This window comes from Rhinatrema bivittatum, chromosome 3, assembly GCF_901001135.1.
Source record: "Rhinatrema bivittatum chromosome 3, aRhiBiv1.1, whole genome shotgun sequence".
NCBI lineage: Eukaryota > Metazoa > Chordata > Amphibia > Gymnophiona > Rhinatrematidae > Rhinatrema > Rhinatrema bivittatum.
The window spans coordinates 87,662,233-87,679,142 of NC_042617.1; the positions used below are offsets into that span (position 1 = coordinate 87,662,233).

Consider the following 16,910-nt stretch of genomic DNA (forward strand, 5'->3'; position numbering starts at 1 on the left):
GAAACAGATCAATTATTGGGGACCTCAGGTACTTGTGATCCTGACTGGCGACTATTGTAGGGAGGATGCTGGGCTCGATGAACTTTGGTGTGACTCAGAAAAGCACATCTTATCCCCCCCCACAACTAAATGGAGAGTGGAGTAGAGGGGTTGACTCCCACCCCACCTCTTCAAAGTCATCAGAAATATTCAGGGGGGAAGGACCCCAGATTACCCCCCTCCATCTGCAAACTATTTGTTATCTAAAGCGGTAGGGCCCAAATCCGGGAGCAGCAACTCAAAAATTCAGCATGGGGCCTCCAGTCATACACTCAAGGCCTTGTGCCATTCCCACTCCATCCTTCCGCATGGGCTTTCTGTTACTATGGAAACCCATGCAAAGGGCAGGTCTGCTGCAAGGCCTTGAGCATGCCACAGACAGCTGGAGGCCCCACATTAACATTTATTTTTCCAAGTTGTTACTGCTCATAGACTAGGTCCCCACTGCTTTATGTAACAAGTGGCTGGAAGGCATGCCTGGATACAGACATAGCAGCAAAGGCAACCCTCTGGCACCTATCAAAATTTGGTGCCAGAGGCAGCTGCCTATGTCTATATTCGGGCCTGCCTTAAGCTCCTGCTGCCACTGCCTCCTGAGCCCTGATCTACCATTGCCAATCTACTATGACAGTCAATTTCACATTGTGCCAAGCAATGCTGGTAATGTCACATTAAATTAAATTGAAGCAGGTCTCAGTAGATGACGGAGAGAAGATATACTACAGGTATATAAAAATGATAAGGGTTGTGGAGAACATAAATAGTGAACAATTATTTAGAACATCTGACAAAACAAGAACTTAAGGCAACCGATGAAATAACCAGGCATCCACTTTAACACAACATGAATTATTTCTTCACAAAACCTGGAGAACTAAAATCACTGCCACAGGATGTTGAAGCAGCAAACAGAATGACCAGACTCGATCACTACTGAATATTTTGTTGACATTCTTATGCCTGTGGCACTGCTCATGACTCACAGAAAGTATCTGCCATTGAAAATGAAGTTATGGTTAAGAATAAATTCTAGCAGGCTACAAACAGAGCTGGCAGAATACACGCTTCTATTCTGAACATAAAAGATATGCCATATTGGGTCAGACCAAGGGTCCATCAAGCCCAGTATCCTGTCTCCAATAGTGGCCAATCCAGGTCACAAGTACCTGGCAAATACCCAAACATTAAATACATCCCATGCTACTAATACCAGTAACAACAATGGCTAATCGGTATTGATTAATAACAGTTTATGGACGTCTCCTCCAGGAATTTATCCAAACCTTTCTTAAATCCAGCTCCATTGGCTGCCTTAACCACATCCTCTGGCAACGAATTCCAGAGCTTAACTGTGTACTGAGTGAAAGAATCTTCTGATTTGTTTTAAAATGTGCTACTTGCTAACTTCATGGAGTTCCCCCCTAGTACTTATATTAAACATAAGAATAGATAACCGATTCACATTTACCCATTTAAGTCCTTTCATGGGTTTTGTAGACCTCTATCATATCCCTCCTCAGCCGTCTCTTCAAGTTGAACAGCCCTAACCTCTTTAGCCTTTCCATGTCCTTTATCATTTTGGTCACCCTTCTCTGTACTTTCTCCAGTGCAACTATATTTCTTTTGAGATGCGGCGACCAGAATTGCACACCGTATTCAAGATATGGTCTAACCACTGAGCGATACAGAGGCATTATGACATCCTCCATTTTATTTGCCATTCCCTTCCTAACATTCTGTTTGCTTTTTTGACCACCACAGCACACTGAACCAAATATTTCAATGTAATATCAACTATAATAACCAGATCATTTTCCTGGGTGGTAACTCCTAAAATGGAACCTAAGCATGGGTTATTTTCCCCTATATGCATCACCTTGCACTTGTCCACATTATATTTTATCTGCAATTATAGACGCCCAATTCTGATTCTGTGGTGAATCTTGGTATATAAGATACTTACATTCTTAAGTGTTCTAGATGGGTGTTTGGAGTACTTGTCCTTTGTGTCTGTTTACTGGATATTGTTAGCTCTTACAAGTTGTTTTTAAAATGGATTCCAAGAGCCTTACTTAAAGAATTTTTACATAGGCAGTGAATAGGACCAAGTCCTTTATGAATAAGGCCCTATGAGTCTCAATATATTCTCTGTCAAGGTATGGATCTCAAAACAGTCAGTCTAGCATTATATTCCCCAGAATTAAGGATGTTCTGAACCATGCAGAATGTTCCAGAAGCGTGAAGTTTATGGAATTAGACCATTTAGTTATGACTGGATATGGTCTGTCAAGTTTTGTCACTAGTGTATTTTATAAAGTACAACATCCAAAATATATAATCACTTTTTTTCTTGGCTTCAGATTTCAGGCATCCCTGCTCCCATGAATTTTTCTCAATCGCAAACTCACTTTTCTGGGATTGCAAGCACTCTGGGGTAAGCATCTGCCATTCCACAGCTGTTTATCTACTTCTGTTTATTTATTTACAATTATTTTTAGCCCGTGCCCTCCAAAGTTCAGGGCAGGTTGCAATAATACATGCATAGAAGCAAGTATGTACAATCATAATCAGTTAAAACGAACTACAAAATAAGATGTAAGGCAAGGATCGCATGATAACGCAAATAAAATATCCTTTCATACCTTGTAGGATGAGAGTTCAAGAGAATGGGGGCTTACTCTCATAAATCATTGTTGCGTTATTGAAAGGAAAATTAAGATGAAGTTGTGGGAAAGGCAACTGTGGAAAAAATGGGTTTTTAAAGCTTTTTTAAAATCTTTGTGAGAATTCGCTGGGCTGCGGGAGGGTATTCCAGAGTGTAGGCCCGGCCAATGAAAATGCTTTTTTCCGCGTAGATGCCAGTCTTACTGTTCGGGGCAGAGGTAGTTTAATAGTGCTTGTGAAGATGATGGTACATAGAACTTAAGAGAGCTAGTGACCCATGGTAATTTTACGTGATATAATAAATTCTACACTAGGGAGGCAAGTTTGTACTGGATCCTGAATTCAATCAGTAACCAGTGTAAGGTTTGCCATGCTGGGGTAATTTATCTGTGTTTCTGTATGTTAGTGAGTAGTCTTGCTGCTATGTTTTGAATTAACTGGAGGGGTTTGATAGAATTGTAAGGAAGACCTTACAATTCTACATTGCAGTAATTGAGGGAGGTTAAGATTAACAATTTTAATACTGTTCTAAAGTAGTTTGGATCCAACAATGGCTTTATGTGACGAAGTAAACGTAGTTTATAGAATAGAGACTTTGTGACAGTTTTTATATGGGATTGATTGGATAATGCTGAATCTAATTGTACACCGAGGTAGCGAACATTATTGGACATGGCAATAGGCTGTGAGACAAAATTGACAGAAACTGGAACTGGGTATGGATTTGAATTGGATACCATCTGCATAGATACAATAGGATAACCCTAGGGTAGGTAGGAGATGGCAGAGGGGTGCTAAGTAAATGTTGAACAGAACGGTTGAGAGGAAACATCTGTTGTGATAGGAAGCCAGGAGGAGGGAATCATCACCTAATTTTATTTGCTGTGTTCTGACAGATAGTATCTGAACCACAGATAGGATCTGATATACCTCCCTACATACGAGTCAATACAGTAAACCACGCGGGAGAGCCAGCAAGCGCCCACTCTCCTGGGCGCGCAATTCACTAAACAAAGGTATGCAAATTAGGGCCCGTGGTAATAAGGAGGCGCTAGGGACACTAGCACGTCCCTAGCACCTCCTTATTGACAGAAGCGGCTGCTATCACTGGGTTTGACAGCCGACGCTTAATTTTACCGGCGTCGGTTGTCAAACCCGCTGACAGCCACGGGTTTGGAAAACGGACGCAGGCAAAATTGAGTGTCCGTTTTCCAACCCGCGGGCTGATTTTTTTTATTTTTGGGGCCTCCGATTTAATTTCGCTATAATATTAAGTCGAAGAGTGTACAGAAAAGCAGTTTTTTCTGCTTTTCTGTACATTTTCCCGGTGCCGGCTGAAATTATCTCCTGCCTTTGGCAGGAGTTCATTTCTGAGAGTAAAATGTGCGGCTTGGCTGCACATTTTACTTTCTGGATCGCGCGGGACTAACTAATAGGCTCATCAACATGCATTTGCATGCTGTGGGCGCTATTAGTTTCGGGAGGGTTGGCCTGCGTTTTCCACGCGTTATTACCCCTTACTGTATAAGGGGTAAAAATAGCGCGTGGAAAACGCGTGGCCAAACGGGGGCTAACGGTGCGCTCAGTTGAGCGCACCATACTGCATCGGCCCGATAGTGCTGTATATGTTCAAGGCACCATTATCAACACCACAACTATCATCTAGCACTAATCATTCCCAGAAGTTACAAGAGGTCACCTGCTTCAAGCTGATCTGCTGCTTTCTGATGAGGCACAGTCTGTCTAATGTTTAAAGCACAGATATACAAGTTCAGAAAACTGCTGAGTTTCTATTCCTGTGCTCTGCATGACCTTGGGCAAACTATTATGTTTCCAATGCCTTGATTTTCCTAACTGTAATTAGGTGCTAATAATAATACACTATTCTTTACAATGAAAGCATCTCAGAAAACCCACAGAAGAATTCTAAAGACCTAAGGCTTGGTGACTACCGTTTACCTGCTACTTTGAAAAACCTCTAACTCCATGTGTATATCTGATCTTCCACAAAAGTTAAGATACATATGGTCAAATTTTAGGTCCAAGATAAACGCTCTGGAATACATTTTGCATTTCTGCATCAAAAGAAAAGTCTCTTTTAGCTGGAAGATATTTTTTGCTGAAACAACACTTATGAAGAAATGCTTTCTCTCAGTAGAACTGTTATTTCCTCGTTAATATCTATTGACGCTAAAGAGCTAGTGTCCTAGGGAACAGTAGCAGCAGGAAACAGATAATTACAGACCTTAAAACAGGAAATATATAATCTACTAACCAATGCTCTCTCTAACTTTTTTTTTTTTTTTAAAGGCTACGTGCACAAAAATGTTCTTTTGTGCAATTTTTTTTTTTAGAAAGCAGAGTTCAAATTTGTGGGCTATGAGCCAGTATAATGCAAAAATCGAGATTTGTGTGCACATGCACACAACTTACCAATCCTACTAATTAAAATAAGTTAGGAAAGGGCACATTGCCACCAAGAATAAATCATATGCATTCTAGTGCTGAAAGGAAAGAGCGGTGCTGGATCTGAGCTGCATTCTCCCTGCTGCTGTTACTACCCAGAACTAGCTGCAGCTTCCATTGCTCTCAATGTGTACAATCACACAGGCCTACACACCCAGTTTGTGCTTCCATCTCTCTTTGATGCTTGCAATCAGAACTCTGAAAACAGTCAATGCAAGCCTGATACATGTATGTCGATGACCAGACATGGCAACACCAAAGATGTGTTGCCTTCATTATGGTCCGCATCTAAAAAAAATTGCCAGAAGTGATAACTGCAATATATCAAAATACAAAATTTAACAGTTCATCTTTGATGTAACCTACTACAGTAAGACAATGTCCAGTTATACCTGTCCACACTAGTAAAAATCTCTCAGCTGCCCCCTGTCAAATCTGACCACTTATAGGATATCACTCTTTACCTATCAATTTTTGTTGCCTTCCAGTGTGTGTGGCATAACATCTAGCAACAGAAATTTAACATTCTTGAAATGGTCCATATTTATACTGAAGTGCCAGTCTGATAAAACTCGCATTTTGTGCACCCCCCCCCCCCCCCCTTTTAATAAAAAGCATCTGGCATGCAAAGCAGGATTAGATTATTATTAAGTGACATTAGAACTATATAAAACAAACATGCAAACTGTGCATGATAAGGCTATAAAAGCCAGGCCACTGCTCTTTTGGTAAGCTATTATTGTCATTAGATCTGCTGGGCTACTTGACCAGTAACTCTCCCTTCCCTCCAGTCTCACAGTCAGAAGAAACTGCTAGTACTGTTATCTTAAATTCATTAAATCATATGTAATCAGTATTTATGATCCATAAACAGCATTTAGTACTCATTTTTACAAATTCATTCTTTACTCAAACCACTACTTGTCTCATGTGGTCAATCAAGCCCATTGCCTTATTAGCTCAAGATCCAACAATAATTTGGCTAATCAAGCCCATTGCCTTATTTATTTATTTATAGTTTTTTATATACCGCGGCACGTAATGCACATCACCTTGGTTTACAGCAAACAGTAATTCAGCCAAAGGCTTTACAATGAACATAAGTGGAATAAGTAAAGTGCTAATTTAACAGAAAAACTAGGAGTATACATATCAAATATATAAGAATAATAATATTAACAAAAGTCTGACTTGAATGGAGTTATTTGTAAGGGAAAAGAGGGAAAGGGAAAAAGGGGAATCATAGAAGGGGGGGAAGGGAGTCATACCCCCACTATTAGTCTGACTCTCTTGTCTCCTCCCAACCCCCCTTTATTAGCTCAAGGTCCAACAATAATTTGGCTTAAAAGCAATATTAAAATTTGGCTTAAAAGCAATATTATTGGACAGCAACATGGGCTAGTTTTAGCTAAATCAATTTGTTTGGTACTCTTCTAGTTCTCCCTTCCTGTCTGACACTGTTAGCAGATGCATATTTGGAGCAAGACTAAAAACAACTGGCATCACTGTAGGGAGCATGACTAAACATTGGTACAGGAAGACCATATTGCACTGTGTCAAAACAATTTCAAAATGCAGCCTCAAGACTCTGCAATCTTTGTTAATCAGTGCTCCAAGATGTAATTCTATCCTACAAAACCTCTCTCACGTACACAAGCTCACTGCTTATGCAATCTTTACAAAAATACATTTCTCATGCTCAAGACTCTCAAAATATCATAAGTCTCTGCCTCAAACCAGATGGTTCCAAAGAAACATGCTATGGTTATGGACAGGCAGTAACATCACATTAAGAAATCTGAGTGACAAATAATGTAAACACAGTGCTCTCAGGGTCAGTACTCCAATAAGTCACAAATGCCACTGCTGAAAGGAAGAAGCATGCTTACACAACAGCAGAATAATTTTGAATTGCAGACACATAAAAATATTACAATTTAGTGACAAAGAACTTGTCAGTGTGTTATTTTTTAAGGTATCTTTTACTTCATGCTTTGTCTTTCAAACTAGTATTTTCTTGCATACAATTCAAACAAGATATTATCAAAACTTCCTTTTGCTGAAAACATTAAGATGGTAACAAGCACAGCAGTTATGCTATCATAAAAATATAAACCAAAAAGAACAGAGATAGTAATAAGGAAAAAGCTTTTTTTTGTTATGGGCCAAACTATGAGAAAAAAGTTGCATATCATATAAAATAAACCGTAATTTTAAAAAACTGGGTCAAAGGTCAGCATATAATAGCAGAGAGACCTTCCACAAAGAAAAGCCACACAGATGAAAACTAGTTTTGCCTATTTTTCTCACTGTTTTTGATTGATCTCATACTTTGAAGTTAACAATATATGCTGATAAAGTCACATCTGCTGTGTTAAAAATTCTACCAGAACATACTTCGAACCTGTGATTAGCAAGGATTACTTCTGTGCACACATGACATAAGAGAAACGAAACTGTAACATTTGCTGACCATTAGCTACAATCTTGCACTGCTCTCCCACGTGTAACCTTAAAGATCTGGCTACATCTTGAGCCCTAAATTATTGGTTTAACTTTATAAAAATCAGAATATCTCATCGACAAAAATACTTTCAGAGAATGCTTTTACCTGAAAAACTAATTACAAAAAGACTGAAGAAATGAATAGTCTATTTACGTCAAGTAGAGCTATAGCTATCCCCGAATGTGATCAGCTTTGAAGTGCCGAAAAGTGGAATATAAAAATCAGGTAAACATAGCCGTGATAAATCGTAGCTGTAGTAATTTCAAGATTAAAATGAAAATAATTCATTCTGTCATCACCCACCAAAACTAGAACGGAATCGGTCAAAAGTTAAAATCTAAAAGTAAACATATAAATGTCTGATATATATAGAGAGAGAATAGGATAAAAAATCAAAAGCATAACACGGGGTGGGGGGGGGGGGGCACTTGGACTGGAGGTATTGTTTCTCTAGTATCAAAGTTGGGACGCTGTACATCCGGGGCACTGGATAACCCGGCAGGATGAGACTACCTCCGAGAGCCGGTGACAAAGCTGAGCAGTGAAAGATTGAGCGAGAGCCCCCACTATCACGCCCTGAGAAAGGAGGCAACGGGAAAAGAGGGGCCCCCGGACCAGAAATTCTAGGCCGCGGCGCAGGAGCGGGCGCCACTTACGTGGAAAGCTTCCTGGTCCAGAAGAGCACCCCGGGCCAGAGCTCCCGCAGTTGCACGGCGCGACCCAGGTTGCTCTTGATCTCGGCCAGGAGTTCATTGGACTCGCGGTCGAGCCGGTCCGCGTAGGGCAGGAGCCGGTTGTAGGCGATCTCCTTCTGCGGGAGGAATCCTAAGCGCTCGGCCCGCTCCTCCGTTATCATGCTCCGGGGCTCTCTTCCTGCCGCCCCGGTACCTGGCTGTGAATGGAGTGGGGATGAGAGCGGGAGAGTCCCTGTTCCTGACCCTCTGCGAGTCAGGCTAGGTGAGCGTCTGCACGCCGTCAGCAAGCCCGCTACTTCTTCGCGCCTGTGCTCCCGTTCTCCAGCCGGTGCCGCAGCCGCTCTTCACGCAACTCTCAGTTTCTGCCTAGTCTGTTGGTGACGACCCAGCAACCGAAAGAGGAGACGTCAGCCCAGCGGCTCGTGACCAGCCCCCCCGACGTCACTTCCTGTCTCATTTAGTTCTCCTCTGCTGGGAGCCGGCAAAAGCCGGCAGGAAAGACTTCCTGTTTCTGGGTAGGGCTGGGTATTAGAAAGGCTTTTCAGGGACATTTGATGGATACAGAGAGGGAGCTTTCTGTAATTTTCATGAGTATGGATTGTATTTTTTTGGGGTGGGCACGCCAAAGATAAGAGTTGCCACTTGTCAGTAAATTTGCTGACAGTTTTGAAAAATTGTATATCTGTAAAAATTATTTTAGTAGGAACGACATGCGTGGAGAGATTTGTTTGCGCGATGGACTCGGGAGCTATGCACAGAGAAGTGAACAGGGGCATAATAAGCCCAGCTACGCATAAAATGACAAGAATAAAAATAGTGAATAAGTTAGTAAAAATCTGGCGAATTATAAGTAAAAACAAATGGCATAAGTTGGTAACTCTGAGCAGAAAGAGTGTCTTTTTAATTCTGTTTTGGCCATGTCCAGTGGTGATGCTCGCCAGGTTGCTAACCTGTAATGTAACCTTTTCTTAAGGGCCTGGAGGTTTTCTGAACTTGCTTCTTTTTGCTTATTGCAGCTGGAGTGGAAGGTGGAGACTGCCAATGGCTCCAACTTTGCACTTTTTTTTTTTTTTTACAAAATTATCACTGGCCATGGATGTAATGTTATCGTGGCCCTGATGATTTTGGATGGCATGCTGCTAATCCTGGTAACCCATGGAACAGAGGTTCTCAATATCAACAAAAAGGGATCATGACTCAGACCTTACATTTGGTCTTTAGCTTTGAAAAAAAGGGCTGAGAATTGTTCCTGTTTTGTAGTCATGAGACCTGGAGAGGACTATATTTCAGAGGTAGGTACCAGAGAAGATATTTCTTAACCTGTAATCTATTGCATTAGGGAGGACCATTTCTATTCGAGAGGTGGGGGGTACCTAATACTTACATTTACATTTCTTTTATATCACAAGTATTTTCTGGCTGATGACAAGGAAGTTCCTAAATATAGAGTCATTCAACAACTCTGTTCCCTGTTTTGTTTGGGGTTTTTTGCCTTTGTTCCCTGGTGGCATCATGTTTTTTATGGTATTAATGACCCCATGTTATCTATATCAGCTATAGGCAGGGTAATTTTCATAATTATAGGCTTAGCTGACTCCTAGTGAGCAAGAGAGAAGGAGAGGAGTATGCTGCTATTTAAAAACTGTGACTCATAAGAGATTGTTTTTATCTGAGAGAATTGTTCTTGGGTTGATTAAAGTAACAGATTTATAGGAGAAATTAAAATGTTGCTTTTTAAGAAATATCCTTAAATCATTTTGTACTTGTGAACCCAATGTATTTTCTGCCCTGTAATGAGCGAGAGCTGTAACTAGAAGGACTGGGGATACTAGAGCTTTGCATTAAAATGTATGCTATTATCATGCCCATCACAGATGGAGAATTTTTCCCATTCTAAATATAGTGCTTATCATGAAAGACAGTGTATGATTGTCTTTCTAATAATAAACTAAATATCTAAGAACAAAATATATGGCTAAGAATACCATGGGAAATAGTATTTTAAAGAAGCTCAGGTCTGCTTTAGTTGACTTCATGGAAGTACCAAAGCCTGCACTAAGCCAGTTACTTAAGTGTTTAGATCAGAGATTTCATTATGTGGTGCTATCTAATAATGGTATGTTTATTTATTGTATTTAATAATGGTATGTTTATTATTTATTGTATTTAAATATTGTATTTAATATACTGCCTGTAATCCACAATATCTAAGTGGTTCACAATCAAAGCAACATACATAATCACATAAAACAGTAACATCAATAAAGATACGATAAAACAAGGACTAAAACATTATGCAAAAGACATTATATAATCTATCTTGAAAAAAGACTAAATACTGGTTATACTGATAATTTATCTGTCAAATTAATCTGAATTGCATGACAGTAACACATTTGACTACATATAATGATGCCATGCAGCATGCTATTATGTGAAATGTCCCCACATGAGTGATGTTTTCTTGAACCTGACAAAGGAGATCATAATCCAGGAATTGTGTCAAAATTGGATGGTTTGCCCCAGATTTTTGTAGTTTATGAAAAATGTGATTTCTTAATGTTTGTACAATCACAATTCAAAGACATTGGATAAGTTGTTGTATACCTGGAAAGTACTGCAATGTCAGTAGCAAAGCATATTCTATAGCAGGGGAAACCAACTTCTGTCCTCAAGCGCCACAGAAAGGCCTGGTTTTTCAGGATATCCACTATGAATATGCATGAGATAGTTGCATGCATTGGAGGCAGTGCATACAAATGTATTTCATCCATATTCATTGTGGATATCCTGAAAACCAGGATTGTTTGTGGCTCTTCAGGCCCTGGAGTTAGCCACCGCTGCATAGCGCCGTCACTAGCTCTTCTAAGTTTAAAATGCAAAATATTAAGCCCATTGCTTGTTACCTTTTCCAACAGTTTTCCCCTATAGCAATTTCAAATAATCTATAAGGAGTCTGGGTAGATTGCCCTGGCATATTGAATTCACCATCCTGATTGGTAACAATTGTTTCTTTTTCTTACCAAAATATGCAGTTCTGATTATTACATTTTGATAATTTGTTTTCATTTCTTTCATTATACTAGCTTGATTAGGTGGTCCACTTATTTTTCCATGTATTTCGCCATGATATGGTTAAGTGAATATCCTGTGGTTGTTCTGGTTACCACAAATTCTGGACCTCATGCTAGTTATTTTCCTCTGAAGATGAGGACATCGCATACAGGAGGGGAGAGGCAGTACCTTTGCTGTCTGCTCCAACCCCTCCTTCCTGTTTTGGCTGAAATCAGCAGCACTGTGAGGAGTGGAGGGGCTGTAGCAGGAAACAGACTGGTACTTCTCTGCTCATCTGCTGTGTATACTCCTTGTTCCAGCCCAACCCTCCTACCCTCTGCAGTGGTACTCTGTTACCATGGGAATAGGAGGGAAAGAATCACATTCTGCATGTGAAAGAGCTGCATGTGGCTCCTGAGCTATAGGTTGGCCACCTCTGTACTAACAGGTAGCAAAGTTAAAACAAAATGGAGAAATATTTTTACACACAAACTACAATTAAAGTATGGAAGTTGTTGCTGGATGATGTGGTTAAGACATCTAGAATAGTTGAGGGTTTGAGCAGGTTTATGAAGGGAAAGTCCATGAACAATTATTAGCCAGGTAGACTTGGGGGAAAGCCACCATTTATCCCTGAGAATGAGCAACAAAAAATAGTTCAAGTCTTTGGGATGTGCTGGATACTTCCTTGTGATCTGGATTAGCCACTGTTGGAGACAGTATGCTGGCCTAGATGGATTCAATACATAGATGTACTTTTTGGAATCTCTCAGGTACTTATGACCCAAACTGGCCACTGTTGAAGACAATCTGACCTAGCTTTATAGGCCCTTCCTCTCCCTCGGAGTTCCTCTATGCTTGCCCTATGTTTTCTTGAATTCTGATAATGTCCTTGTCTCCACCACCTCCACAGGAAGATTTTCATGTGTCCATCACCCTTTCTGTAAATAAATATTTCCTTAGATTATTTCTGAGTCTATCCCTAGCCTCCTATACATTGAAAGAGGCCTGTCTCCTGTACATATATTCTTTGTAGGGATGTGCATTTGGGTAATTCGAATTTGAAAGACAAAATGAATAGAAACGAATTGGCCCTATCATGGGGTCCCAAGTTGAATTGAGGGGCCCTGAACTAAATGAATCCTATTCATTTCCTTCAATTAAAAAAAAAAAATCTCCTGTCGGGCCGGGGTCTCACTTAGGGATTAGGTTGAAGTCTAAAGCAGGGGCCATGACCTAAGCCCAAGCATGATGCCAGTACCTTGTCCTAGGCCTGAGGCTGGGACCTCATGCAAAGGCCCCAGCCCCCCCCCCCCCCCCCACAAATATTTTTGCTGGGGGTCAGGAAATTTCACAACTCCCACTTATCTGATCTGTCGAGGATCTGACACCATAGCCAGGCCCAGACCCTGGCCAAGTCTGAACACCTAGGTTTCAACCTAGACCAAGGCCCAGGTCTGATGCTAGGGCCCGGTCCGGAGGCCAGGTTACGATGCCTGGGCCTCAGCCTAGACCAGGGCCCGACACCATGGCCCTGCACGGAGGCTGTATCCCGATGCCTGGGCCTCAGTCTGAGCCTTGCCAGCACTTTCCCCTTGGACTGGGTAAGCGGGGGCCAGGGAGTATCCAGGCCCTGGTATTATTCCGGCTGGGAGGGATGGGTGATGGGGACAAAAGGCTTCAGGAGGCCCTGTTTCTTTTTTTTTTTATCTGTTTTTTTTAAACTAAATTAACTAAAATAAAAATTAAATGAATCAAAATTTGTGGGGGAAAAAAACAAAAAAAAATTGTTTTCCTCTGCACACCCCTAATTTCTTGTAGGTATTTAATGGTCTATCATTTCTCCATTGAAAAGCAAGGATAAATTAGCTATGAAATGTGGGAGACATTATGTGACGGCACCAAAATGATCATTCTAAGTTCATAGAACTTTAGATCTCCTAAGTATGTGCAGGAATTCCCACATGGATGTTGCCTTGTGAGCCCCTTAAGTTTTTTGTTTTTTTTTTGTCCAAGCCTCTGCACTGATGTGTACTCTTTCTCTCCAGAAAATGTTTTCCTATTAATCATATTTTCATACTTTTTTTTTTTTTAATTATTTTGTTGTCTTGATCCCTTGGCAGCCTCAGAAACAGCACTGTCCATGTATAGGGCCCTGTTGATCACACCTTCAAAAAGATATACCGTATTTTGCATCCATAAGACGCCCCTGACCATAAGACGCACCTCGCATTTAGAGGAGGAAAATAAGAAAAAAAAAATTCTGTCCCCATGACGGGCTCTGTACGGAGCTCCCCCTGGAATGAATGTAGCGTCTCTCCCTCTCGCGCACCCCTGTTCCCCCCCCCCCAACTCAGCCCAATCAGTATGGTGGTCAAATGCATGAAACATCTAATATATCTAAACAAATGAGAAGGAAATGGCCTATACTAACTTTGATGCCATATATCGTTTTCTGCTGGCAGAGCTTCAGCTCCCTGCCGGTCTGCTGTTCCCGGGTGCATCTTACTGCGAAGCTTGGCGTGGCCCAGGTCAAACATCAGCTGTTTGAACCACCTGTGCTACGGAGGCCCCTCCAGTTCAAACAGCTCCCTGCCAGTCTGCTGTTCCCGGAGTGCCGCAGGGTGCATCTTACTGTGAAGCCGGCAGCACCCCAGGAACAGCAGACCGGCAGGGAGCTGTTTGAACTGGAGGGGCCTCCGTAGCGCACGCGGTTCAAACAGCTGATGTTTAACCTGCGCCATACTGATTGGACTGAGTTGGGAGGAGGAGGAGGAGGGGGACGGCGCACGAGAGGGAGAAACGGTACATTTGCTCCATAAGACGCACAGACGTTTTTCCCCCATTTTTGGGGGGAAAAAAAGTGTGTCTTATGGAGCGAAAATATGGTAAACAGGATGGAATCTGTCCAAAGGGTGGCTACTGAAATGGTTAGTGCTCTTCATTCTAAAGTATATGGGAATAGATGTAAAGATTTAAACATGTACACCTGGAGGAAAGGTGAGTAGGGGAGAGATAGAGACATTAATATATCTCAAAGGTTTCCATGCACAGGAGATGAGCCTTTTTCAATAGAAAGGAGGGTCTAGAATGAGGGATCGTGAGATGAGGTTTAAAGAGAGTACACTCTGGTGTAATCTTAGGAAATATTTCTTTACAGAGAGGGTGCTGGATGCAAGGAACAACCTCCTATTGGAGGTGATAGAAATAAAAACAGTATCTGAATTTAAGAAAACATGGGTTAAATATAGGGAATCTCTTAAAAAAAGAAAACAAAAAGTGATTAACTCAATGCATGGGCAGACTAGATGGGCCTTAAGGTCTTTTCTGCCATCATGTTTCTATGTTTCTTTTCTGTTATATTTAAAAAAAACAAAAAAAGGAAAGATTTTTTCACAGAATGTCCAGATCCAAGAAGCCCACAGTGAGTAGTTTCAAGCACTTTATAAGTGGTAGAGAGATGTCTATTACAAACAGACATTGTCTCTGTTACTGCTGCCTTGGATCCGATCATGACCACCAGGCAAACTGCTATCATTGTGGCTGCATATGTCTGTCGTAACAAAAGGCTGGAGCCTGAATAATGGAGGACCTGCATAAGACTCTGAGGAGCCGCAGTCATTTTTCTACCTGGAGCGGGATCTCTTCATGCTCCCTGAGTTTAGAGTTGAGCAGGAGCTCCTCTAAGAGAATCTCCCCCATCAGCAGAACAGACCAGGTCCTTGGGGATGAGAAAAAGAAATGCTCTGCAGAGCCAGCAGCACACCCTGCGGTGAAGAAGTATCAATGCATCAGCTCCTGGTTCCGTTCACACCTCCAGCCTCAGCACCATTGACACATAGGGTTTTGTCGAAGCACAAAGCATCAGCATTGTCAATGCACAAAGCTCCAACCCATAAGTTTTCAATGCACCGAGCCCTGAAACATGCAATATATCAAACCTCAATGCCAGTAATGCTTTGAACGATGGAACAGAGTGCTCCATCATTGACACAGTGGGCCACAGTACTGCTGACTCAGCTGTTTTCTACTTCTCCCATGCAGCGAGAGAGATCCTCGGGGCAGAAATTGATGATATAAACCAGTGGGAAAGATATACTGTCAGGCACAGATGGATAAGAATGCAACCAAGTTTTATTAGCAGAGATTTCCTGACAATAACAGAATATAAAGTTTCATTTTTAATTGTTTTCCTGTTTATTGCAGTACAAGTACTTAAAGCTAGTAATGTCACTGAAACTGCACTTACTCTCCCTTATTGAGCAAAAGACACATTAATCACTATTCTGTGATTTTAACTTGTATAGCCTTTCTCTTTATAGATGTAAAAACTGTCATCTCCTTCTTCATTGTTTGGTGGAAGAGATTTTTTTCATTGTTGTCTATCCTATTTATTTTCTCTTTTTGCTTTTTTTTTTTTTTTTTAGACATTTGAAAACATGCCATTCTAAGCTTAAATTGAATAAACAGAATAAACAAATCAGAAGCCTAATCTTAACATTTTGGATTCTTATTGCCTCACATTTAATCTCCAGATTAATTATAATTGTAATATATGAACAGGTCAGCTTTTAGAGGACTGCTCCGTCTCCTAGGCTCTGTGACCATGTACAAACTAAATTATAGGCTATGTGATACCACACTTTACAATAACTAGGGACTTTTGTTTTTGGTTTTTAATGTTCTTTATTTTTGCTGGGAATTTAGCAAGGTTTATTATGACAAGAACAAAAACAGGAGGAAAATCCATTGGAAAAAATGGCTTATTATTTTTCCTGTTAAATATCAGAGTTTATTTTGGTGGATAGAAGCCAGGGCAATAAAATATTAAGCAGATTCTCCTACCTATCCACACAACAGCATTCCCATTTCTACCCCTCATCCATCCTCTGCCTAGTATGTCCCTCTCTCCCCCTACCCACCCTGCCAAGAATCTCCCTTCATCCTGACTCTTCCACACTCCAACAGCATTCATCCTTACTGATGTATAAGGTAAATGCCAGTGACCCTAAATAGGATGTGCATCGTTAGGTCTAAGTTTCACTCAGTATAGCCTATAGGGTGTGAAGTGCCAGCGAAACAATTCTTTTAAACCATTCTCTGTGAGGTTAGCGGAGACAGAACAGCCCTTGGTATTTAAAAATATCAGATCCCATTCTTCCTTAGTGAAAGACCTATTCAAATCCTGTACTCACGCTTTAAGATATTTCATATTATTGGTGTTCGTGGTCTGTAGGCGACCATAGATCTTGGATAGGCTGCCTATGATCCTGTCCGCTGCCTCACACCATACTTTGAACTGTACCTTGCCCTGTGACAACTCCCCTACAATAGCTTCCTGACAGATAAAGTGGTTTATTTGGTAATATGGATAGGGATGAGATTGTTGAAGTTGATACGTGTCCCATGGTAATGAGGCCCTGAGTTTTCCATTCCTCATAAGACACAGTGTCCCATCCTGGAGAGAAGTTCTTATTGTAAAACAG

The 16,910-nt window shown here is 41.1% G+C and overlaps 1 protein-coding gene across 2 annotated transcripts in view; it reads right to left on the reverse strand.

The window, feature by feature from the left end:
* Positions 1-8,818, reverse strand: part of PSME4 (proteasome activator subunit 4) — a 389,258-nt gene extending 380,440 nt beyond the window's left edge. For both annotated transcript variants that reach the window (XM_029593434.1, XM_029593433.1), the window contains exon 1: positions 8,332-8,818. In XM_029593434.1, coding sequence (XP_029449294.1) covers positions 8,332-8,531 — 200 coding nt within the window. In that variant the 5' untranslated portion in view covers positions 8,532-8,818. The remainder of the gene's footprint in view (positions 1-8,331) is intronic.
* Positions 8,819-16,910: the final 8,092 nt, after the last annotated feature.